The sequence below is a fragment of the Chiroxiphia lanceolata genome, chromosome 1 (assembly GCF_009829145.1).
Source record: "Chiroxiphia lanceolata isolate bChiLan1 chromosome 1, bChiLan1.pri, whole genome shotgun sequence".
Classification (NCBI taxonomy): Eukaryota; Metazoa; Chordata; class Aves; order Passeriformes; family Pipridae; genus Chiroxiphia; species Chiroxiphia lanceolata.
This window is the reverse complement of record NC_045637.1, coordinates 63947835-63975504: the sequence shown is the minus strand read 5'-3', so window position 1 is coordinate 63975504 and position 27670 is coordinate 63947835. Positions and strand designations below refer to the sequence as shown.

Here is a 27670-nt window from a genome sequence, read left to right as displayed (position 1 = left end):
AAAGTGGGGTTTGAATCTAATCGCAGTTGGTGTATCAGTTTTATTAACAACAAGATTAATCAGTGAACTGTACATTCAGGGTCAGTATGAGCAATGATAAAGATAAACCACAACATTAGGTGCCACTAAGATGTTAATATATATCTAAACAGTCTTCTATACATAATCCCAACCATTATGGATCAAATGTGTCTTTTTTACTTATTTATTTGTTTGGTTTTTTTATTTATTTATTTATTGCAAAGAGCTACAGTAATTTTATGTCACTTATTACTTTATGAATGTTTTTAAATGTGTAATATGGTTTTTTTCATATCTTTTCTTTCCTGCTTTGATGCCCAATCACTAATACTTACGAAAACTCAGAATTTCTTTTCCACAGAAAATTTTGGGAGAAAAAAACCACATTTTGAATACTAAAATGGAAATTCTGAAAAAGTTTGGAAAAGCAAAAACTAGATAGCATATATTTAGAAATGAAGCACTTAGATTATTACTCATATTTATCTTAGATGCCAAGTTTTTCATCTTACTAGAACACCTGGTTTCCCATCAATATGCATATCCTGAACTTACAAGTTAAAAATCCCAAACTCTCCAGATGTTAGATGTGAAACTAGCCTGGTTTCCAAGGAAAAACATTGCCTTTAGGTCATCTAAAGGTTATTTTCCAAATACTTTCTCAGAATGTGCTGGTTTCTCTAAATCAGACTGGTTTTATATCACAAAACACCACTGGCCAAGGATGGATGATCAATACGGCCAAAAGAAGTCTGGCTTTCCCTTTTTATAGATTTCCCTTCCCTTTCTTTAGTCATTGTCTCTCCCCCATTTTTTTCATCTGCGAGGGACTTCTTTCTTCGTTTTTGTGCAGTCTCCCTTTTTGACAGCTGGTCCATGTGTAGTCTTAAAAGAGGATGAGATTGTTCCTCCTCCTTGCGATTTCTCAGCTATTGGCTTCCAGCTCCATGCTGTGCCTCTTGCATGGTCTTCTACCTGCAATGCTCTGTAGTGTCTGATCCATCTTTGGGGAGGAATATGGCCTGTTGAGGGCAGAAAAGCTTTCAAACAACCAAACCTATAGATAATGAAAAGAGAAACTTCCAAGGAATTAGAGAGGGTTGTGCAGAACTTACTACAACTCTGAAAGTCACTGTCCTAGCTCAAAGCAAGTCTGAAAGTGAGGGCCTATGTACAAGAGGCTATGAGCAGTTGGGAAATTGCAGAAAAAATCTTTTGTAACTTGTGTTCTCTCCTTCTTGACCAATTTGTAACTTTTCTATTAAAAAAAAAAAATAACACCTTATTCTCCTTTTTACACTAAATACATCAGTTCTATGTTAGTTTTTAAATTTTCTGGTTTTCTCTGTGAAGCTCACTGTGAGGAAAACGTCTAGATAGATCTATGTCATAGCTGTGTCCAGCTCAGGGTCCTATTGCTCCATCGCTCTGTGCAAGCTCATCATCTCCTTTTTCTTAGGCCCCATTTGCAGGTATTGATTCAGGTCTTGTCCCCAGGGCCTATCTACCAAGACCATGTTCCTCTTTTCTTATCTTTCCAGAATGCTCAGGGTTTTCACTGACTGATGCATACCTCACATAGTACAATTTTATCTTATTTAGTTTGAATAACATCTCTATTTCTCTATTCATTTCTGATCAAAATGTTACTGTTAATGTTACCTCGCTGCGTACTGTTTATAGTCTGTCTCGAGTTCCTCCATTTTCCTCTATCTGCACAGAACACAATAAAAGTGAACAAAAATGCAGAATATTGTAAGAGATTTGTGATTTTATATATGAAAGAGAGGGTTAATTCAGCATCCAGATTTGTTTCAGTTGGAGAGAGGATGGAGGGAGGAGTTAAAAAAGCAAGTAAGCAATGAGAAATTCTGAAATATTAAAATTTTTATGAAGTTCTTTGAATATTTTTTTCTCGAGGCCTTGAGAAACAAGTTGGCTTAGATTGTGATATCCACATTGTGTATTGAAAATTAAATGACTTTGCCTTTATTTCTGTATATATATTTTAGGTCCGAACATGGATTCTTACAGTGGGATACACAACTGCATTTGGAGCAATGTTTGCAAAAACATGGAGAGTTCATGCAATTTTCAAAAATGTTAAAATGAAGAAAAAGGTGAGAAGAAACAAACTGTTTTCTTATTGCTTTTTAAATATAATTTTCTAATTGTTTTGCTACCTTTCCTGACTGGCCACAGCTGTGCTGACTCTGTTCATGTGTCCCATTCAAAGATCCTGAATGGTTTAATACTGGGGCTTTCTTGATCTCCTTTTTAGTCTCTGAGAGTTGGAGTCAAGCATCCTCTCTTCAGTCTTTATAGCGAGAGGTGGGCAGTGGAGATGGTTATAAAATGTCAAAGTGAATTCAAATCCCCACTCTCACTTAGTGTATTGTTTTAGCATCCAGAGGGCTCCTTCTGGTAGATTCACAGCTGTTATGAAATGTTTTCTTATTACGTTTGGTTTAGATACAGATGTTACACCCAGATTTCTCATGAATTAGTAGGAGAAGGCAAGAGAAAATGCTGTTTAAACAGCTTTCCATTTCTAATTTTGATTGAAATTCCACAAGTTTACTCTAAGACTGATCAGAATTGAACTACAACTGTCTCTGTCATTTTTGGTACAGCATATTTTCTGTAAACAACTAGGCTCAGCTCAGGAGTAGTACAGCACTTCATGTATGTATTGTTCATTTGATATTTTTCTCCGTGGAGCTTCTTTTCACACATGAAGTACTTTTAATCAAATGGTTTTATTTAAAAATTGGAAAAATGGTGAATAGAAATCATTTTGACAGAAAAAGCATTAAGAGAAATGCACATGAAACAGAGAAACAAAATTAGTATTATTATAGAGTAGTGCCAAATGCAGTTCCTGTGTGCATCTGAGTATATTTATTCTAATAAGTGATAAAGAGTCACTTACATCAAAATAAGTAGAACAATATTCCAGAACCTCGTCAGATTTCTCTTTTTGTTTCCCTCTATGTGTGGTCAGAGATCTCTATTAATAATTTTTTTTTGTCAGTACTGTGTTATTTTTTCCACAATTACAATGTGTAGGGAGTCTGTTACAATGGGATACATTGTTCCCTTAAAAGGTTTGGACTTTATACAGACACAGAGTTAACTCAGTTTCTAAGAGTATTTATGTCTGAGGTTATTAAGGAATTGCGTCTGGAACTGGATCTAGCACTCTGGCACCCTAACAACACAACCACCTAGTACTTCCCCCTACTATTCTGTCCTGTCAAGTTTGCTTAAATGTTTGTTAATTAAATCCCAAATATCATTCATTATAAAAAATAATGAAGAGTAAATACAAAATATGTTAAAAAAACCCTAAAATTATAAAAAATTTCTATATCAGAAACAGGATACTCTGGATGGAGGGAATTGGAAACCACCCTTTCTGCACCTGTGCAAAGAACCCACTGTGATATATCAGTTTATGCTATCAGAGTCTTCTATATATATTTGTCAAGGATCTTACACTTTCTATATTAAAGTTCTTTAACGAAAGATGAGCCAGTATTTTACCTTCCTGAAAAATTAAATTTTATATTGCAAATATGTTGATACAAGTCTTTGTAAATCAGTGAATTTACACAAGATACTCTCAGTCTAACACATAAAAGCATTTACTTAATAACCTTTATTATCCTCAGAGTTTTATCATTTTCACAACACGTACATTTCAAATAGGAATGAACAGGTACTACAATGAACTATCACTAAACAATTACTTTCTTTTTTTTTTTTTCAATTCTACAGTTCTTCAACCTGGGGCCCTGTTCTTCAACGGGCCCATCAACAATTGCAAATTGCAATTGTTTATGCACAGCCGGATGTTAAAAATTATTTAAGATCAGTTAAAAAGACACCAACCAGTATAAAGGAGATAAACTTTCAGATATCTGGATGCTGACCAATGAGCTACTTTGCTCTGAGTGATACTGGAAATTCAAGGCTATTAGGGTGCCCTATTCAATATTCTGGAATTAAGTAAATAATGCATTTTGTTCTGTAAACTTTAAAGAGTGCTTTATTTGGATATCCCACTCCAAAACACAAGCATGAATCATAGAAGACAACAGTTTTCTTAATGTAAAACAAATTAGCTATCCAGGATAAATGTTTACTAGTCATACATCTTCTGTCTTTGATTTGCCAGGATAGATAAAACTGGTTTTAGGACTTGATTGAAAAATGTGGCACTCTTTACTTATGTCTTACAAGAATGCCATTTCCATTTTCTGCAGATATTATTTATAGATAAAGTATTTTCTATCTTTGGGTGCGCAGGCAATAGAAATTTTCACAAACAATATCTATACTGACAAATAAACAAAAGTAGTACTGCATGAAAAAGCACATTAATGCTTTTTGAATTAGCTGTGTCATGATAGAGCGGACTGGTGTTACAATCAGAGGAGTACAAAGTTCCAAAATTATTTAAGTACTGCAGATCCTATTAATTTGTGATCAGTTACTACTCATATGTAAGTATGACAGTAAAATCCATATAACATTTAGGCCTACCACTTTTGCCTGTCATCCTCAATATTTTCATGAGGAATATTTTTCCCAACAGTGAAATTTCTTCACAACGTGGAAGAATCTCTGTTCAGGTTTTGAAAATATTGGTTAATTGATTTAATTAAAGTGAGTATTAAGTAAGGGAGAGAATAATTTGATGAATAAATCTATTTATCTTCATCAGATAGGGCAAGCTTGCTTCCGTACATTTCTTGGACACTTATCTTAAGTGTACAGCATGGCTTTGTGAAGAGATGAGTGGATTTCTGTCTCACTGTGAGAAAGTATACAGATTTTTAAATAATGAAAATACACTGTGGCTCCATTTTAGTGCAGTGGAGAGTGGAACTAAAGGATTTAGAGTGCCTTGAATTAGTTGAAGATTCTCATTAATTGTTGTTTATAAAACTTTCAAAAATCTCTTTTGTTTTCACCCATTTATACATCCACTCCTCTATTATTGGAAAATAATAAACAAAAAAATTAAGAATACACTCCTTCTGCTATCAGACTACTAATGAACAAATTTTGCGAAATTCCCAGAGCTCGGTTACCATCTTTGATCTTCCTAGGGCTCAAAGGAAGCAAATTAAAAATGCATTAATTTTAGCTGGAACAGAAACAGAGGGGTGCAAGGGAATCGATTTTGTCAAATGGAAATTACAAAGTCAGTAGGGGGAAATATATTACTTTTTAGTTTTGAAAAGATTAGTAGAGATAATGGAAAGTAGAATAGAATTAGTATTAAAAATAACTGTGCAATTCTGGTTTTGATATGTCTCCTTTTTGTTGGTTTGGGCAACAGAATGTCTTCTGCTCAGTGAGAGGTGGGAACTGCTTTTATGTTTCCCTTGGCAGTGGGAGGGCTGGCAGCAGATGAGAGGAGAGAGAGGAGAATATCAGTGGCAGGAGAGCATGTGATGTCCTGGGGAAGCTTTAGTGAGCTGAACCATTTGAAGAAGCCAGACCTTCTGGTAAAATTTAGAAGGATAAGAAGCTGTCTGTTTTGATGGGGACTGCACTGTCTTGGGGTTTTGGGTGTGTTAAAGTAGTCCTGCATAATGACTGCTCCTGCACAACTCCTGCATGCCAAATAAAGCTCATACACTTTTGATAAATATCAGAGTAGTAAGAAATTCAAAGTTGTGGTATTTAAAGCCTCCATAAGTTATATATATTCTGCTCCTACAAAGACAACCATTTGGCCATTTTTAGACGGCTACAATAAAACATGAAGATGATCTGGGTCACAATATTACTTTGTCGCAGTTCCTATTTGAAAGTGGAATACATCTCAGTTGATGTTGTTATAAGCTTGTCTTACTGTTAACATAGTACATTCTGGCTTTGTCTATTTGGACTTAATTCTTTAACTGTGGCATCAGAGTGGGGGTTTTTATGTTTAATTTTCACTGAAAATAATTTTCCTTGTATTCAATTATTACTACCCCTGTAGACTTCTGGTGGCATATGTCTTTATGCTGACAAAAGTTGTTACAAGACAAATACAGAATATAGTTACACAAGGGATGTATAACAGCATCTTTTTTTGAGGCTTGTGCTGCTATAATTTTGCCAACATTATTCTACTCCTTCATGATAATTCATAAGCTTTTCTCTGTATTGGTACTATCACAGGGCAAGAAACCAACCAAAACAGAGAAAAATTACTTATCAATCTAACCCGACGTAGCCTGTCAGGCTGCCATCTGGCAAACTTATTTTCATGTATTTGGCCTCCTAGGTCCTTAAAAGACTACTGAAGAGAGCTATGGTCTTCATGCCTTACAAAGATGGGTAGGAGATTGTATAGACTATGTTGTTGACACTAGGATGGGAGGCTGGCACTGCAAGGGAATGGTAGGGCCAAGACGTTGGGAGCAGGAAAGAGGCTGAAGATGAGAAATCGGGTTTGCTGCTAGGAGCTTCAACAGGGAAACCTGTCCATGTGAAAAGGGTAGGGAAAAGCTTGGAACTGTATACTGGGAGAAAATGTTGAAGAGGGAGACTGAATTTGGATTAAAATTCCCCTAGAATTAAACTAAGTTTGCAAGCCAGTAAAGACGGGAAAGGCTGTAAGAACTGATAAAGAAAGCTGAGTATGATGGAATATAGAGCCTCAGTTCGGTATTTAAGTGGCAAACTAGTTGAGAGACTAGGTCTGATTTAAAATTAGATTACAATTGAAATTTAGAGGCAAAATGGGAGGCCTGAAAAGTAGGGACACAGATCGGGACAGGAACGTAGGAATTAGAAAGGAGTAAGAGGCAAGAAAAAAGTTGAGATTAGGACTGGCAAAAATGATTGCACAGGAAGTGTGGGCAGAGCATAAAATCTGAACACAGGATTTTAGAATTTCACTGTTCTTTTTCTATTACTATGGACCTATTAAACCTACAGGCAAAATCTGTACCTTGTCTTCCTGTTATGTGGTTGTACAGCTCATGATAGCTACTAGTGACTGTTTTAGCTCAAGCTGATGAGGTGTGCAAAGATGTAAAGGCTCCTTTTGCTGATGTGTGCAGCTCTAAATAATTGAATTCTCTTTCTTTTGGTTTTCTTTATGGTGAATGGGCTCATGAAAACATTAAAAGTTCTATGTTGTGGCTAAATGTCAATAACTGAAAAACTACAGCTTGCTCAGATCTCTACAATTTCCATTTCTTTCCCCATGTGCATTCCCCAGTTCAGCCTTAGTTTTCTACATAATGCCACTGTCATGGAGCAAATGTGGAGTTTTGAGAAAGATAGTCTCATGTATAAGAGAGTTAAATGTCAAATGAAGAAAAATAATTACTTCACAGAATTATTTGTTATGCTTTAGGAATCTCTCTGAGCATAGTTTTCAGAAATCATTCTTTTGTTTCATTGTTTCTGAGAAGGAAATTTATTACCTGAGTGAAACAGAGCAGGAATTCTCAAAATTGTAGCTCATTGCCTTCCCACTCCATGTTTAACACAAATCTGGCCACTCTACCTCCATAATTTGTATACTTAATGTCTTGTAAACAGGCACATGGGAAAACTGGAAGGAGTAAGACCATCCAGGCTCTTTCTGGGGAGCAGAGCACATGGATTACTCGGAGCAGCCCCTGGTCCTGATCCCCCCCAGGTCAGGGTGGGCAGCAGCTGGCTGTGTGCTCCTATACCTGCATGGTGCCAGCTGCAGGGAAGCTGCCAGTTCCTGCAATTGCAGAGTGTCCCTGGGGGGAGAGAGAGATTAAAGCAGTTAGAGTGTGCACGATTTTCAGCTTTTTTGCTGCTGCCTTCTCCTCACAACTTGTCTCTGTTGATTGCTATCTGCACCTCTCATCTGACTACCTCTGTGAGAAAGTTTATAGAATGAGTGTAATCTCTAGATATAAATTTGCTATAAGTTTTTTGAGCCACCTGTGGAATTTAGAATTTATTACAATCTATAATTTTTCTCACGAAAGTGCTAGAGGTTTAAAAAAAGTTACCCATTATCTTAATCATTTAAAAATAGATGAAGCCAAGTTCTCCAGATTATAATGACAGAGAGTTTAGGTCAGAACCTCACAGGCCATGTCTCATTTATTCACTTTAATCCTTTGTAGACGTGGTTCTGTATTAGCATGAATATAGTTCATATCATCTAATAGTTCTTTCTGTAACTACTGCTATAATATATTTTTCCTGGTCAGTTTTCAGACAGTAAATATTCATACTTTTCCAGAACATTTTTGTTCGATCTAGCTAGAGCTTTTTGTTTGTATGAAAAAAAGTTATATGATGGATTTCCCGTGGAATACACATGTGTTCTACTAAATATATATGAGAGATCATAAGTCTGAAGACAAGATGTGTCAGGATCCAGAAATTTACTTTGGGTAACCATACCAACAGTATAACAATCTATTAGGGACCATCTGCTGAAAATGAGCCAGCATATGGATACCTAAAGCAGCGTTCAGTGTTATTGTTCAGTCCCTGAGAGTAAGAAATAAGAGAGCAGCTTGAAATTTGCTTATGTTTAGGGTTTTTTTTTCATTATGAATATTTACCACTGGACAAAGTAATCTATGATACATACAGTGCAGTGTGTAAATTATTCAGGTGGTTTCATGGGTTATTAATATACTGATACAGTATTTCCTAAAGCAATATAAGTGGAAAGCAAATGATTTTTTCCCCCAAATAGCTAAAACTATAAATTTTAAGTCCAAAGCTTCAAAAATAGTCAACGTAATCCTAGAATCCATATTTAGATGTAAAATAAGCACCCTGGTTTTCATAAGAACTGATCAGCCAAAGTGTCAACCAAGGAACAATAGGAATCATATCTCTAAAATTTACATTCATATAAATATGGATCAGGGAGCTAAATCTCAAGCTCCTGTCACAGAGAGAAACTGAGCTAATGAACTGTACATCTAGGAGAAAAATCTGCTTTTGAAGTAATTTATGTATGTAAATTTCTGCATGGTACAGTTTGATAAGGCTCAAACTCAGTAGTGACAAAAACAGTGAAAACTGTGTGAAATGTAACTGCTCATAAATGGTACTACAACCACAATTTCTATGTATTATGAGACTAATGGATGACAGAGAAATAAAGACATGTCGCTACAAAGTATGAGGCAATTTTTTCCTGAATAGCTTGAAATTGGATTGTAAATGTAATCAAGTGCATTGATGTTCCTAACTATTTGGTAATGATGTAGTATGCTTTCCCACAGAATTTTTCATTAAGGAAAATATTAAAGTCTAGGTATTTTAATGTTATCACAAACAAAATCAGAACATTTCTGCTAGAACATTCAAATCCTTTATGCACTTTCATTTTTTTCCTGAAGATTGGGATTCCTTTTAACAGTAAACATGAGAATTCGCAGCTCTCGCAGAAATTCCTTCACCCTTATCGCCAATGTGATGTTGAGCTCAACAGGTGCATTTCTCTCAAAGGTGAATTTGACCTGCTGTGTTGATGTCATATGCAGCTCTCTCAAGGCAAAATGTCTTGCTTTATTTATGGTAGTGAGCAGAAGTTAACACAATATTCAGGAGTGTTTGTAAGACTGTTCTCTAAAGCACAGTTCAGCAAAAATGGCTGGTTCTGATTTTGTCAAGTTAGATTTCTTTAGTGCCATTTTTAAACGAAAATGCTTTTTATTTTTGTCTTTTCAAAAGAGTTTTGTGAAAAATAGCCATGTTGTGTCACTCTGTGGGCTCATTATGGTTGGATTAGCAATATTAGTAAAACAATCACCTCTCCAATTCTTTAGTGCACTGTAGTCATAACTAAGGCTCAGGCTTTCAAAAATGAGTACTTTTATAACTTTTTTTAACCTGTCACTGAATCCCTCTCCTTCTCTAACATCTGTAAAGTTTCTATCTTCTACATCCCCTAGGGAGCACTACCACTAGGATGTTCCTGCTTTCTTTTATATGAGTTGGAAAAGAGGAAATGTGTCCTCTGATTGGATAGCTTCTTCTGGCATCAAGGCATAGAGTCAACGAATCCACATTTGCAATACTGTTATTGAGAGGATGAGTCTGCCCAATGATGCAATTACCCTAAACAGGAGTCAGCAAAGAGAACATGCTTTAGAAATGTGTTCTTTAACAGGCTAGTGATTGTAGCTATTTAATTCTCAAAACCAAGCTTTTTGATGATATCCAATTGTCCATTTTTGTCAAGAGTACTACACACTCCACTCTCCTGGAAAGCAGAAAAAGTCATCAAGTTCCTAGACTAGAGGGATCACAGTAGATTCTCACAGGAAACAGAAATGTAATTTGTTTGTTTGTTTTTTATAAGTAGATATACAAATCTTCCATGAAATTAATCAAAATACCTCTAAGAGAGTAAAACTTAGCTTTTTACTCCCAGTGACTTACTGGTCAAAAAACCTTGTTTCTACAAAGCATGCTTTCTAAAATGTTAGCATTCACTCACTAAAGTTAGTGTAATTGCAGCGTGATGTGTTCCCAATATTAATCATAGAATCTATTATAGAAAATACTCATAACAGCTGTTGAAAAAAACATTGTGGAGTTATTTGGAACAATGTATAATGTGTTTTCAATAGTCCTTTTTTCTCATTCCATTACACAATAGAAATTAAGAATGTATTACAGTACAGTTCTCTAAAATATTAATGGCTTTAATAACTATAAGATAGATATCTTCCTCAGCCCACATATGGCAAAGTTCATCCACCTACCACTGACTCTGCATCACCAACCTCATGGCACCATCCCACTTGTGTCAACCCACTTAATGTAGGGGACCAACCCAAAGGTGTCTGTTAATCATACTGAGGGAAAGGAAAGAGTAGCTTATGCAGTGGAGAGAGTATCCTGAAGCCAAATTCAGGAGTGGTTTTATGGTTCCTTTTCCAGCCTCTAAGAATTTATAATTTTTTGCCCCCAAAACTCTATTATTTTTTCCCTTTCCCCTCCAGTTCAGAGGGAGGACTCTTATCAGCATGATTTCTCTATGTACCAGGGAGAGGAATATTTGGTTTCAGATTTCTGAGGGCTTTTATAATTGCTGTCAGTGCTATTCATTTAATTGAATAAGGTCTAGGACGCTTCTCAGAGGGATCCTTTAAAAAGGTTTTTTCTCTACAGATTCCATCCCCGGAGTCTGGGGAAGAGACAACTGAAAAAAAGTTAATTAATACCATTAAGTGTTTATCCAGCTAGTGCCAGAAGGCAAGGGACAGCTCTGGCAGCTAGACTAAAAATGGTTGATCTACATGAGAGAAACCAGAATCACCTTCTTAAACAGAAAATCCCCTACATTTTAAATGAAAAAGAAAATATATATATACTTATATCCAAACTTATCAATAGATACAAAAATACTCCCAGACTTGCTATGCTTCCATGAATTCAATTAAAAACCCAACCAACCAACCAAACCACAAAGATTTACCTAATAATTTACCTTCCTTTAAATCTAAAGATATTTTCTTCTGACAAAGGCAGGTGAAGTTCCTGGTAACAAGAAGCTAACTCTGTTACCAGGAACAAACAAACTAACTCTGAAAAAAAGACAGGGTAAATTAATTCTTCAGTCCATGTCGAAAAGCCATTGGTGGAACTCAGTACATGACTAATGTTGGATACTGGAGAAAAGGGTTAGTCTTCATATGCAAGGCTCTTTCTTCTTGTTTTGGAAGGAAGTTCAGCTTTAAGGTCTATGTCATATACATTTGCAGAGTTGATTTCTAATAAGGTAAGAAATAACAAAAATTTTCCCTAACCTTAACTATAAAAAACGAGCCTAATGTTTAATTACTGTTGTTTGCCAGATTGCCAAGTAATCCCATAAACTGATTGACAATAGTGTCCTTCAGGGCACAATGGATGTGCTTTAGGAAGCAAAGGAAAAAAAAGCCCCACAAAAGGTCTGTGAAATAATAACTAAATGGACAATTTAAGTTACTGTGGCACGTAGCCTGTGATAGTTCTAGAAAATCCTCTGAAGTTTCCATGAGCAGAAACTTTATCCCAGAGAGATTTAGAGAGATTTTATATCTCCTGTGATCTGACTGCAAGGTCTATGGAAGGTAAAGATTTTTATCTGTCTTCATAGTCACAAGTTTTCAGAATAATTTTTATGTGCTCATGCAAGAATGTTGCTGAGAAAAGAATGGCTTGCCAGTTTCTCTACTGAGTGAATTTGTTTTGAGGACATCGTTTCCAGATATATAGTCCAGACTGGTAGCAATGGCATTTATAACAGTGGGCAGATCTGCCAGGATGAGACAGATTCACCTATCCAATCACAGATGGTAGAAAATATGACTCACAGATGCTGCTGTGCGAGAGCTTGGCCTCAGGAAGGATTCAGAAGCACTTGCAAAAATGGATTTTATTAGCTACTGCTCATTTCTCCAAAAGCTGATTTACTGTATTCTAAAAGGAAAATGAAAAGGGAAAAAATAAGAACTTTCTTCTTAAAAAAGAATGATATATTTGATTGTGAGGAGCCTCAGTTGCTTGTGACTTTCTTTTGTCAAACAGAGGATTTGTTGGATTCACAATATCTGAGTCAAGACTCCTTCAGTGCATCTGGTGTTTCCCAAGGAGTGAATGTACTGAACTTAAGGAGTGCTGGTGGGTGGGAGTGATGGCTGGGGAGAGGGAAAGCTGGGCTTCCTGCGGGTGGAAGGGGGAGAGTAGCAAGCCTTTTAGAAATGCTGCTAGTGATATACCAGCAGCATTTCTCAGAGCAAATTTATGTTGGGACAAGCTGCTAATCATTGACAGAAGCGAAAAATAATTGAAGTTCAGTGTCTTGTTCTGAAAGCTAGCATTTTGGTGGAGAGTTCTGCTTCAGCAGAAAAAAACCATTCCAGCGATGGTTTTGCCAGGGATAGACCAGCACTGTGATGAGTGTGTGAGGCAGCCCCGGGCACACTGCATTCAGCCTGCTCACCCTGCACACAGCATCAGTACCCCAGTGTTTTACAGAGCTCATTACAGTAGTGTAGGTCACTTTCTCTGGTTATCTTATGGGCTTTCTTTTGCTTGCCTTCCTCCTGGCTGTCTGGCAGAAGTAAGGGATGAATAATACCCACTGCCAGTGACAGCTGCTCTTAAATAACTCTCCCCTTCTGTCCAGGAAAGGTCCATTAACAGCGTAATGTAGGAAAAATAGCTCCAAGAGGTATCCAAGGAAGAGCTCCACTGTTTGCTATATCTCTACTTTTATTTGTTCTAATAACTACCTGTCCAAAAAAAGGTTACCAAACTTACATGTGAACTAAAATACTGACAGTAGTGCAAGGTCAGGTATGAATGAAAGAAAGACATCCAAGAGCAAGGAGGAGTGGTTAGCAATGTGATCATGAAGTGATTTATTTTGATCCTATGAATGGATTATGAGTATTACTGCTTTTAATAATATCCTTTCATTCTTTTGCTTCTGACATTGTACCAGTTTAATTAGTATTGTCAGATGTTGGTAAATTTGCATCTAAAATGCTCACTATTTTCATTAGAAAGATAAGATGTTTTGGGGTCTTTTTTCAAGGAACCTTTTGGGTTTAGGAGGGCAAAGGGAAACATTTCTGGCAGATGCTTTTCACATAGCTTTAATTTTCTCAGACACGTAGTTTTAGCTGAAGTTAATTGTCTTCACATCCTCTTAGGGTGTGGGGAGAGAAGAGGGGAGGGACATGTTTCAGAACAGTAATTTTTCTGATCCTAAATTGTGCCCCAGATAGGTGGGATGAATTGTCCTTTAAAGGCTTCTGTCCTTGCCCACTGGCTACTGAGAAAGGCTAGACATGTAATAGTTCAACAGCCAACTTCAGTATAATAAACCCCATCAGTTAAAAAGAAAGACCAACAAAAGTATGCCAATACAATAATTTCCCTAGCCATTTAAGAGGGAGGAAAAGAAATTTGAGTTGAGGTGTCTACATGTCACCTAAATCCAAATTCTCTTTGGACTTGACTCCCCATGGTTTTTCTCTTCCATATCTCCACTCATACTAGGAGCAGCATTAGGTATGTTTCACTCAAGAACTGTTTAGAGGTATTGTAATGGAGATTAAAAAATGCATGGGCTTTTTTTTACAGCAGATAACCTGACCCTTTTCATCTTTGATTGTCTCTTGGTAAACAATTAAAAAGTTAGGCAATAGTTCTGTTTTCCCAAAGAAGACAAGGGACCAAGCAGTATCTGAGAATCTTTGCTTAATATCTGCTTTCATTTTAGCTTAATAAGGAAACACATTTCAACAGTCTTTCTCCCCTTGCACATCCCACCAAGGCACCTTTTCTTTGCAAAGTTCTCCTTGCCAAGCCATCCAGCAGCGAGCTGTACCACCATGAAAGTTGCAGCCTTTCCCTTCATCTGCCCTCTCTAGGTATGCCTGTGCTATCTCTGATGAAGTGGATGTACTGCTTCATTACTGCTGCAAACGTGTGGAAAGCATAATTTTCCAGTCCTTTATAATGATGGTGGCTACATGAATTTCAATAACTTATCTCAGGAAATGAAAATAATGTATTGAGTCCTTTAACTCATTCTGATTGCTATCTTAGTCTACTCCAAATTATCTATAAAATAAACCAGCAGATTAACAAAAAACAGTGCACAATGTTGCAGAAGCATCTTTCAAAATAAAAAATGTATCACACCAAACAATATGAAAACCAAACTTTCTAAATTTCTTCTTACAATATTTAAAATTTTATTCCTTTTTTATAATTTCCTTAAGCTTGATAAGAATTCAATGCAAATACAGTTTTTTCTAGGCAGAAATAGTAACCTTGCCTGTATTAGCTGACACTAATACTTCATAATGCATTTTCAAAATCCTAACAATTTCATTAAGTTGAACTGAAATAGTCACAACTTTGTTAAGGTTCTCAGTCTCAATATTTTTGAATATTTCATTTTGATTAAGCCAACTATTTCCGAGAAACAAAACTTGGGAAAAAAATATATGGCTTTGTCCACGTTAAAGCAATTTGACAACATCTTTTGACTGTTGGATAAGTGTTCATTAGTAATAGAGGTACATATTAATTTAAAAACCATGAACATAGGTTCAAGAGCACCGACATAAAGTTAATTTAAGCCTGATATTTCAACATGTTTACAACTTGGCAACTAAAATAATGTCCTTGCAGTATATTTTTTGTGTTGCTATGCATATAACATAGGAATTGCATAAAGCTATACAAGATTGTAATACGTGGTTTGGCTTGATATTTTTATCAGCAACTCTTGTCTTTCTTTTTTGAACCTAAAATCCTTGCAGAATTAAAAGCATGTCTTACACTGGATGTGCATTAAGGCCTCTGACCTTTGTTATATAGAAAAAATACATCATTCCTTTCTGCTCCTTGGGTAACAAAGGCAAATGTTAAACACATAGACACACAAAAACTCCAAAATAAACTTATCTTTTGATACCTTTTGAGTGTGTTTTCCACATCCAAGAAGGTTATGAAGAAGTGAGCACTGTAAATCTTAGTGAAAACTATCTCAACTCTTGCTACTCTGAGAGGTGAGATGAACACTTTTCCACATTTGCATACATAGATACAATAGTAGCACCCTAATTTTTTTTTTCCTTTTTCCAGGAGTTAATATTAAACCTGGACTTCAATATCAATGTTTAAGAGTCCTCCAGATTTCTTTTTAGAAATTGGAAAGCACTTTAGGTACTTCTAATAATGATGAAATGAAATAAAATAATTTATGTATTCTTGTTTTCAACTTTCCATATTTCTGAAACTTTTCTTTGTTCATTGTTAAAAACCTTTATTATTAGCAACCTGTATTTTTCTCCCTGTATAGGAAAAAAGCTGTACAGGGATCTATCTATGGCTCATGGGAATCTCCCTGCTTCTTTTTTCTTTTTTTTTTTTTTGTCTCTCCAGATCATTAAAGACCAGAAGCTACTCGTGATAGTTGGAGGGATGCTACTGATTGATCTTTGCATCCTGATTTGCTGGCAGGTTGTGGATCCTTTGAGGAGGACAGTGGAAAAATATAACATGGAGGTATGTCCTCAAGCCCAAGTAATACTTGCGGTTGCATATCAGTATCTACAGCTTTCTATAAGACCAAGCTACAAATGCAGTAGGTTATATGAAAGCAAATCAAACTGTGTATTTTGGGGGAGGAAGGGTTCTGTTTTTTAAACCAAATAGAAATGAAATAACTGCAACCAGAAGAAATTATATCTGTAGTTGAAGGTGCCACATTTCTGCCACTTATGAGAGATTTTATTTGAAAGGGTTGTAAATACAGGAGAGTCCTCTGCTAAGACTCTCAGAGTCTGTTGCAATAAATAATAGATTATCAGAACCCATTAGTGGATTTCAGTAACAGCTCATTCAAGATAAGTGCAGGAGAGGTCACTGCTTAGACTGCATTCTTTGTGGAGGTGGTCAGGAATTATGTTACCTACTGCTATATTTATTTTTAGTGATTTTGTATTCATACATCCATACTGATTGTTCGTATTTTAATGTCATTCTCAAAAAGGTCACACTTGCAATTTTGATAGGGAGGAGGTAATAGCTTGATGCTAACTGTACATATTTTCCAGCATTCTGGTTGGTTTCTAGAAGTGGAGCTGAAGTAGAGCTTTCTGGACAAACTGACAGCAAGAAACAGGACAGCAGCAATGCACAACCAGAAAAAATAAAAACTATCTGTATGTAGATAAGCAGTTTTTGAGAGTTTATTGCTTCCAGCGTGGAAACTAGATCATATGAGGACAGTCTAGAGGTGTTATTCTCCAATATTTGGCAATCAGTAAGAAAAAGAATGGGAGCTTTCTGATGTTAACACACACAAGAAAAGATATGCTGTTTTACTCCATTGCTTTTACTTTGTTCTTACTTTGCAGTGTAGCTCTGGAATTTTATTAGGAGAAGATTTTAATTTTTATTTGAATGTAATTTGTAGAAAATAACTTAGTACAATGCCTCCTGAACTGCAAGGGTTGCCTTTGAAGAAATAATTTTATAGTCTCAAAAGATATGTCAGTCATTCCATAAAGTTTGAACTTTTTTTTTAAAGACTTCTCAATTAATATGGTTTTCAATAAAAAATGGAAAATGTAATTGAAATTTGTCTTGTGGAGATGTTTCTGCTCTACGTGTGTATAGTTTGAAGCCATAGCAGCTTGTTCAGAGCCTTGTTTACATCATTTTGTTCCAACTGTATCGCAACTGATATTTCAATTGTCAGTATTAACAGTTTCTCTGCTCATCTAAAACAAAACATGAAAAAAGTCATGAAATCCAACTGAAATAATGCTCATTTAGAAGGAATTTTACTTTTTACTTTAGTATAACTAAAAATCCTGATATCTAGTCTTACTAGAATCACTTAAGTGAAATGTCCATAGGCAGCAGCAATTACTGTGAAGTTATCAAACCATAAAATACCATATATTTGAGAAATAATGTTTACTGCAGTTTTAAATTATTGCAATTTCCATCTGAACTTTTCAGTGTTCTTTGATCATGTAATGTATAATACTAAAAACTTAGTGTAATTGTTCCGCTTTTGGGGCTGACTAGACCATGGGGCTGCACACCAGTTGCCTGAACTTTGTAACAGAACTGAAATTCTCTGGGAACTATGTAATCCCATGCAAAGTTATGTTCAGGGAATGCACACATGAGAATGTTTAATATTTTGAGCACTCAGCGTAGAATTGACTTGAACATACTGTTAAAGCTCTTAGCTATTACTATAAGTTGTGCAGAATGTTTTTTAAGCTAATGGATTTGGGGTGGGAAGGAAATAAAAGTGTTATGCAAGCAAGTCATTAAAATATTTTATGTGCATAAAATATGGTTATCATATAAGCCATGAGGTGAACTGCAATTTGCTTTCCTGAAGCACACCTCTTCAGGTCTAAAAAACTCCTTAGTAGAGGGAAATAACAAATTTTTTGCCCCTATTATTATTATACTGTAATATAATTAATATAATATCATATCATATAAATAAATTTTAAGTGCAATGGTCAATTATTTAGTTGAGCTTGACTGAGCAGGTATTATCTTTTCTGTGTTTGAAAAGTACTTACCACATAGTAAACACTACTGGAGGCAAGTTTCTGTTTTATTTCAGGAATATTGTGTAATGTATATTCCTTGTTCCACTTGCTTCTATGAAATAATTTCAAAGGGATTACTTCCCTCAGTTAAAGCTAATCCAAGTGATAAAGAGTAAGCTAACTGTAGGCTCCAAAGTTGTGAAGGCAATCAGTCATTCTAGCTAATGAATCATTTGAGTGCTGTTTATGAATACTCACTGGCTTCCTACATGATAGTTCTGCATTTGGTTACTATCAGGTGATCCTCTCTTAGTTGTGTCTTCATAAACATGTCAATCAAAGTAACCAAGACAAGAAGCCTAAAAATTGGCAGTATCCTTTGCTGTTTGCCATTATTCACAAAATAGTTTGTTTCAATGAATTAATAGCAGTAAATTATCAAGAACTTTTTAAAATTTCTTAAATCCAGAACGTAAAAATTCAGGCTCCTTTTCTGGAGTAGTTTGCAAAGTCCAAGCAATCCATGCCTAAAATCTGAGGATAGGCAGTCTAAATCTAAAAATACAAACGGAAGTGAAGGCTTTTGTGGAGACTTTCTCGCCCTTCCAGAAGGCAAAAGTCACATGGGATGTTGGGTCTGTCAGTTTTCAGACTTGTCTCTGGCATCCTGACCCCAGATGTATGGGTTCTTTATGAAAAGCACATCTGTGGCTGCTATAAGACACCATGTTAAAAGTTTTAATGACTGAACCATAAAGCATCCAGATCCTCCAGTCATCGGTAGTGTGAGTGGTTTATGGTATATGATATATAGATAATAAAATTGCTGGATAAAAGCAAACAGGCACAACTTTAAAATTTCCATAACTATATGTTGATCTCCTGCAGAAGAACTTTAAGGTTGCCTCTATGTACATTTCATAGAGTACTGTAGGCTTGATTTTCACATAACACAAAAGTTTACTGATAAAAAATGCTTCTCAAGTTCAAGCAACAGTGCAAAAAATAGGAATTAATCCATAATATTACCCCTATTCATCTGTTTTGCTAGTTGCACTGGCTGTAACATTTTTTCTTTTGCTAATTTTTCAGACCAGTGGAGAGACCACTCGCTTTTTTTCTCACTAGATTCTTCCTAGGCTAAACTAGGAATTTGCTTTTTTCATCATAATTCACCTTTTTTTTTTCATCATCAAAATGCTCTGCGGTTATGATCAGATCTCAGCTAGGTTCCTGCCAGACTAAGTGTCTCCCAGTTGTATGAACTGGAGCGTATCCTTCCTCTCAGTCTTGCTGTCTGGGTTCTTCAGCTCAACAGGCCATGAGGAATTATGGTGCTTCTCTGTATGTAACTGTGCAAGAGTTTTGCCTCAGTAGAAAGGCTTTACCATCTTTTCCCAAACATCTGGTTTTTGTCCTGGTTTCTTAAGAAGGCCACGTCTATGTACAAGGGGCTCTGCATGATTTTTTCCTACTGCCTGACAAACTTTGCCTATTTCAGTCAAATCTGACAGATTTGAGCAGATGCAGCTTTTAAGGACATAGCACTGCAACAGATTTGGTGGAAACAGCCAGCTGTGTGGAGGAGAGATTCTGGTAGTGTCTCCCCAAAGAGAAGGATCTCAGAGTGAGTTTATCCCTTTGTCTAAACCCAGACATTTTAAATAACTCAATTCAGGGGACCTTCACTCTTAGACCAAGAGAATCCAGCTACAAGACAAAAAATACTTAGGAATTCGGCTTACTGTAATTTCAATTGCTCAGCTGCATTGGACTGAAACCAGTCTGAAATAGCAAAATCCTTTACAAAGTGGAGTCTGTGCAATAACCATAGCATAATTCATTTAGGTACTTAGTACAGTTCAAAGGGCCTGTGTGTAGACATACAGTCACACTCACCTCTTGCTCATAATGCAGTGGTGTAATAACTCTCTTACTTTACAGTTTAGCTTGAAAGCCTCTGACTGGCTTATCTTCTCGCAACACAACAGACTGAATCTCTGTGGCCAGGGAAGATAGACAATGATAATGTTTAATAAATAATAACTTGTATACTAGGGGAGATGGACTAGATTTTATAATTCCCAAGGTAAAATGATCTTCATTAGTGTTAGGTTCAATAAAAACAGTACCTTGCACTCTGGATTCTACAATATTTCTTGTAGAATTTTAAAACCTGTTAGTCCAGTGCAGCAGCCTTTCCATTCCTTGACATCTTAGTACCAGTTATGTAGTTATCTCTGTGATCTTGTCTCTTATGCATTCTTATGACAACAATATCAATAATTAAAAGTTAGCTTTATTCTGGTATCTGGAATACTAGTATTTAATGTTTCACACTGAATTGTCCTGGGATGGTAATAAATGTGAAATGGAGAAAAAGTGCCATTTTAGAAGACACAGAAAAGAAAAGAGAGATCAATGAAACTCATCCTATTTGGGCTTCTAGCATTGATATAGATGCAAAGTGAGGAGACTAAGAATACCCAACCTTATATGAGGATATTGCAATAACAAAAATGCCAATATGCAGGAAAGATTGAGTGAGCCATGCCAGCGTCAGAGTAGTGCAGTATGTTAACGAAAAATCAATTCAAATTACCATATTAATAATTGTTGTGCATTCCAAGTGTATAACTGTGCTGTTGGATACATATTACTAACCAACAAGCCAGAAGGCCAGCTTTGACTGATAAGTTGAGGGAGTCATAAACATCGCAGAAGCAAAAAAATGTATATGTGAACTAGATGAAAGTGCTGCTCAGACTAACTCATTTGGTAACTGCTTTGTAATTCAACAGATTAGAGAACCTACAGACAGGGAATTAACCCTTCATTTCATTCTGAATAGCATACAGAATCTGTTCCAATGTCTAGATATCTGAAGGAGTTTTCTCCAATATATTTCCAAATATACTGTCATAGTTTGAAGAAGCAACAGCCAAAAAAGAGCAGTAGACAGATACTCAGGCTTCAGAAAAGGGAACAATAAACTGAGGAGAGACTAAAGAGGACACTGTAGAGAGTTAAATCTTTGTGGGTGGTCTAGAGATTAGTAAGAATACCATATCTGAGACACAGAGTAAATGCATGCCACACATAGAGTAAGACTTGAAAAAGAAGAGACTCAGCATGACAAAGCAGCAGGAAGACATCCTTAAAAAAAACTAAAATTTTATCCAAATGAGGAAAATAGACAAGATCATAAAGTCTGCTAAGTTAAATGTAGCAGACAATAAAGCAGTCTAAAAAAAAATCTTGCAATGAATGAAAAACTAATAATAAATCTTTCTGTAAATACAGGTAGCGGGAAGTTTGCCAGGGAACCTTTGGAACAATATTTGATCAGAATAGAAGAAAACAAGGCCATGTAGAATGATTAAATGATTGATTTGCTTCATTCAGAAAAATTCGTAGTGGAAGAGTTTGTGGAGATTGCTGTGCTAGAACCCTTCTGATGAACACACTGAGGAGTGACTAGAGTTGCTGGTAGGAATAGAGAAACTGATCAGAAATAAATCACTGCAAAAATATTATGTTCTCCCAGGCTTTCTAAAGTAATTCAAAAGAGTAACAGTCAAACTACCAACAACAGTATGTAATCATTAGCTCAGAACTACTTTGATATCTGAGCAAAATGTTGCAAATGTCTTGCCATGTTTTCAAGACAGAATGGAAACCTCAGACTTGTAAGTTAAAGTCTGTAGTAGGCCACCTTATAAAAATTATAATCAGGAGTAGAATTAGTAATTGATATGCTACATTGAGGAGGAGTTGACATGGCACTTGTGAAGGAACAAATCATTAAAACTTATTGAAGTCCTTTGAAGAAGCCAGCAAACATGTGAATAGAAGCTGACACAGCCTGCTAGGTGTCCAAAAAGGACTCATCAATTTCTTTCATCAAAGGCTCTCGTGGATACGAAATAACCACAGAATAAGAGAGAAGCCCTGAAATGGGTATTAAGTTCTTTAGGATAAGGAAACAGAATTAAGAAATAAATAACAGTTCCTTTTCTAGTATGGACAGATGTAGCCGGTAGAGTACTTCAGGACAAGTTCCAGTCTTTGTGCTGGTACCTGTGTTGTTCAGTGGAAGAGAAGGTGAATGCTAAGATGACAGTGTTTTAGTGGTTATAGTAAGTTATTTCAGAAAATAAAAATGAGGGCTGATTGTGAAGAATTCTGGACAGATCTTGCAAAGCTCAACATACAGTGGAATTCTCTTTCCTTATTGCAGCTGCAGAAGCAAACCTAAAGATTTATCTCTCATAACTGAGGTGTGATGTAAAGAATACTCAGCAAGGAATGCATGTATTAGGTGTGATAGAAAAGGAAGGGTAAAAGCATGTCCAAGGTAAGCATCCTTCTATACCTTGAGGGACTCGTTAACTAAGAGCAGAGGCCATCAAATATAAAACTTTTCCTTTGGACAGACTATTGTCTTGTAAAATTGACTTGTCTCTACATTTTTAAATGAAAGTGATATGAAAATTTGGATTCAACCTGCACAAATGTAGATTTTTCTCTTCAATATTCATCTTCATTAATGACACTGCTGCTGTAGGAACTGGAAAATACCCTGGTCCAAAATTATATAGAGAGTGCAGGGTGTGTACGTGTGTGTTTGTATACACATGATAAAAATGTGGGAGTAACATAGGTATGGAATTGATAAAGATGTCTGTTTCAAATTCATGTACTCAAATAAAATTATGTAGATTCTTCACCATTTTGAAACAATCAGGTCATGTTCTTTTCTCTTTCTGCATATGTGTATATGCAGAAACAGATGTGTTTATGGGGTGTTGTTTACATTGTGCTGTTGGGCTATTCAGTCAGCTAACAGCTGGATTAGAGAGAACTTTGTCAAATGTGTAATATGAAATGAAGAATTTAATTGGCTGAAGTAGTTTCTGGGGGTGTTCAGACTAATGCAGGTCAGAGCTTGTTAGTCAATTTGTTCTCTAAATATCATTATGCCCATCTGTTTCCCCTACTATTTTTTAAATAAATTTAATTTCTTTCCTTCCAATCTGAAATATTACAGACTGTGGGAGCCAAATGTCTCCTGAAATCTGTAGCCTGCTTTAAAATCCTGCCATTGTAGTTCACAGCAGGCGGCTGCCAGCAGTAGCTGAAACTGAGAACTCTTACTTGCATCTGCTGGGACCCACCGGTGGCTGGCAGACGTTCCAAAGGAGAGGAAAATGAATGGCTATTAAAGTCTGCTCTAAACCTTCCACCAGCCCAGAGGATGTAGAGCAGGTCCAGAGAAAGAGTAACTATTAAAGAGTAAAAACTGGTTTACTTCTCTTTCTCATTTGACATCAGTTTCCAAGGAAACAGAACAAAACGTGAGAACTGGGAGCCAGCAGCCGAGATTGACTCAGCTGGTGGCTAGTCCTGCTTCTGTTCCCATGGAAACACGTATCAAATTGGAAAAAAAAAATAAATGGGGCAGGGCCAGTTACAAAATGGCAGGACAATGGCTGCTGCTTCAGCTACTTAATAAGATGAGGCTTGCTGGTATTTGTTCCTCTTCAGTATGCAAATCCAATTTTAGTTTTGCCTCCATTATTCACTTCCCAAAAAGCACTACTTCCCAACATTAGGAATGTAGGAACCACTATCATGGACAAGGCTTGTAATTCCTCTTGTCCAACAGGTTGTTTAAAACAATGACTGGCCCAAATACCTTCAGAAGTGGATGATAGAAGTGTGTACTGCACATTTGAGAGTTCACCAGTCACACTTGAAATTTCGGCCATAATTCATAATAAGTAGTGACTTGAAATGTACGGTTGAGTATATCTCATAACTCTTTTATTCCCTCACCAGTTGAACACTTTTGTTATTCCCATAAATGTCAGAGGGTTTTGACTCTTGCTAACATTGCACAGTTCAGTGTAATTGCTAACTAGGCAATGTGTGAAGAAGTTATTTTTTCACTTTTGGAAGTGTAGTTTTTCAGTCTCACTGAACGTACATTGTTTTTCTTTTAGGGAAAAAAAGAGAATTGAATCTTCCATGTCTCCTTTTGCAATACCAGTTATTACTATGCATCTATGTGTTTGCAACATTATTTTCCTCTTTTCTCTTTGGTAGGCAGCCCCAATCTTATTAAGCTCTTTTTGCAATGACATAGAAACTATAAAGCATCCTTTTTAGTTAGGATGACTAATATTACATATTTTAGAAGATCTATGTAATGTGTTTTATCTATTATTCATCCTCTTCTTTATATTTAGTGTATTATTTTTCACTGTTGCACACCACTGAACAGAATTTTGGACTTTACTGTCAAAGCAATTCCCAGATCAATTCCACGAACTAATTATGACTCTGAGAAAATATATAAGCAGTTTCACTGTTTTTAGGTGAAAATGGCATTACAGTTACTGAAATCAAATTTATTTGTCATCATAGGGCCCACTCAGTTACTTTCCTCACACATTTTTAGACTCAATTAGCTTCAGTATTTTTGTCTGCATATTTTCATGCTTGTGCTGTTGAGAAACACTGATTTTAGTATGGAATTATGGTTCTTAGAGTGGAAGAATTATTCTGGAATATGGAAGCATGATAGTGGAGGAGTTTTAAAATACAATTATTGTTACTTGTGCTACAGTTATGTAGTCACACTTCTGGCATGTCACTGCTGCTTTGTGAACTCTTTGCTGTAGCTCCTCCAGTTCTGAGGACTCTGCTACCAGAGGTACCCAACAGGACCCATCCTTTCAACTGCATTTGGAAACTCAGATTACTGTTCTTCCTTTGGGAATTCCAGGTATAATCCCTAGTTCTAAGTGAAATTAGTCTATTGGATGAAAGGAAATCAGATGCCAGAATCTAACAACAGGAAGTCAACACATAAGCACAGACTAAAGCAATTATTTACCTCTTTTGATGAGGGTGTAGAATACATAGTTTTAGTTATACCCACATAGTGATAAACTAGTCCCAGTCCGGGTAACTAGGACATAGGCTCGGTGGCTATTTCTGACTTTAAACTTCACATACACAGGATACAATCATTCAAGTTTATTTCTCTGAAACCTAAAGCCAGATCCAAAGTTAATACTGATTTTATGCACCCTTAAAAGGCTGCAAACAACTACAAAGTTGGTATAGGACAACACTGATACTTTTTGGCAATTAGAAACTGATTACCAAATAGGAACATACCTGGGTTTAGAATATTTCAGCATTTGTTAAAGCAGTGCCTGTAAGACTCCAAGCCCCAGGAGCTACCAGGTCACCAGCTTGGCTAGGAGTTTTACTTTAATATATAGATATAGGGTTCCTTAATACCTTGAGGTAGCATGAAGAGAATAAGCCACGAGCTTATTCTCAAGAGATTTCTTTATTAAGTTAGGGAAGAAAATAAAGGAACTTGGCCTCAGTTCAAAAGGACACTTCACAAGCTAGACAAAAATGTTCTACCACAATACTGACTCAGCATATACTATTAATCCACAACACTTAAGTCAAAGTCCAACCAACTCACAACACTGAAGTCAAGATCCAATAAACTCACAACACTTAAGATCCAATAAATCAACAACACTTAAGGCAAAATCTAACCAATTCCACAACACTTAAGATCCAAACCCTTCAGCTCCAAGCCACCCTAAGCATCAAGAAAGGAGAAAAGAAAGAGAAGCAGAGGGAGCAAGAAGAGAAAAGGAGAAAAAGGGAGAGAAGTATTGTAGAAGACCAGCTCTCACAAGTCCACGTGGCAGGGCCATGCCATGAGGCAAACCGTATGCCTACGGTTTTATCTACTCTGGTCCCTGTGGCCAACCCCTCCAGGTGGGATCTCTGACCCACCAGCCACTCTGGGGTTCCAGGCCAGGATGAGGGACAGTGCCCTCACTGCCCCTGCCAATCTGAGCCTGGCTTAGGGTCTGCAGGAGATGTGATGTGTCACAGTTTTCCCAGGCTGCTTGTGACTGCCAGCTACTCCGGGGATTCCCCATGTGGGCTCCAGGGGCCTGCCATGAGGGATACGACGCCACCCCACCTCCGTGAGGTTCGACCTATTCCTTCCCCCTACACACACACTTACACACTCCCCACAAAGTGGTTCTGACCCAATAAGAACTGGTCTGGTGTCTAACAGTGCCACATTAACAAGGGTTTAGAAGCTCGTCTCCTCATGTGCTTTCCTTTTTCTTTCAGAGAACCTAAACTGTGTATTGAGAGTCAAGATTTACAGGCTTTGTAATCCAGACAGGAACATTTTTTACTCTTTTGTCAGTGATTTGAGTTTTCTTAATATCAGAGAAAAAAAAAAGACAATAAAACTCTCTCTCCAAATTTTAAATCACAAAAACCTGATTTAAAAAAACTTCCAGAAAACAGACTCTAGGAACAGATTAATCTTCCTTTTTACATTCTATCCTGGGTTTTCTAACCCTTTCTAGTATTGTAACATATCTCTTGTTTTCTGGAAACAATCACCACTGTATAAAGAAAAACAGACTTTAATGCTTATGTCAGAAAACAGATACTGATGTGGATGAAACAAACCATAATGAATTACTCCAAGAATATGCTGAGGCTGCAATAGAGATCAATAAAATCCTTCTCTGAAGATAGAGAATCTTGCATTAAAATATCTGTTTAGGATAACAAATTGTCTAATGTAATTAGTACTTCTTTGGGGGGATAGGCTGATACTGAAAAGATACAACATGGGTATCCTGGTACTTCTTTAAACTATTCTTTCAGTCATAAGCAATCTTATGGAGAAGGCTAGCCTCAGCTTACATTATAAGCAATAATAGTCAGTATTGTTAACCTGGACTATCCTGAGTTCTGGCCAAGATATTGTGCTGGAATGGATTAATGGCAGCCATTACTCCTGTTGTCAACTGGGAGAAGCAAGCCATTGAGTCACCAGCCTCAAGATCTTTATGCAGTGCTTGATCATCCCAAAGGTGCACATTGGCTTTGCACTAAAACCACTTAAATGCTGCTCAAACTTAAAAGATACTGATGTACTTACACTTACAGGGGAAGTACCAGGTGGAGTACATCTGATTCTAGCATACCCAGGGAGATGTGGAATCCAGGGAGACAGGGAGTACCAGCTAGACAGCATGGGCACACACACAGGCAATAAGCAGACGGCAGAGTGCTGCAAACTTAACCAAGTAAAATAGACTTTGTGGTGGTGGGGAGAGGCCTGAAGAAGAGCTTCCATGACCAAAGCCATCCATTTTACTTCTATGCACTACAGGTCATTTCACTTCTGTATTTAGTTGTCCTGGATTCCTCATTGTTACTAGGCTCTCTTACAGAGCAGCATCTGTAAGCAATGTATTCTATTTCTTGAAGACTCTGTCATACCCTGGCAAAGGAATGCAGTCACAGTTGTTTAGACCTTATCATCTGCAAAACACAAATACAATGTATTTGGATGTGAAAATATAGATATATTTTGAAAATTATTTAGGAAAAAAGTGCTAGTGCCAACAAAGGATATTTACTGCAAGTGCCTTGGGCCATTCTCTGCTTGAGTTTCCCATATGGTAGTAAAATCAGAGCCTTTATATGCCTATATGATGTAACTAAAGCTT

The 27670-nt window shown here is 36.6% G+C and overlaps 1 protein-coding gene across 2 annotated transcripts in view; it reads left to right on the top strand.

The window, feature by feature from the left end:
• GABBR2 (gamma-aminobutyric acid type B receptor subunit 2) overlaps window positions 1-27670 on the top strand; it is a 471997-nt gene that overhangs the window by 319846 nt on the left and 124481 nt on the right. For both annotated transcript variants that reach the window (XM_032696868.1, XM_032696875.1), the window contains exons 12-13: window positions 2034-2141; window positions 15943-16065. In XM_032696868.1, the coding sequence (XP_032552759.1) occupies window positions 2034-2141; window positions 15943-16065 (231 nt within the window). The remainder of the gene's footprint in view (window positions 1-2033; window positions 2142-15942; window positions 16066-27670) is intronic.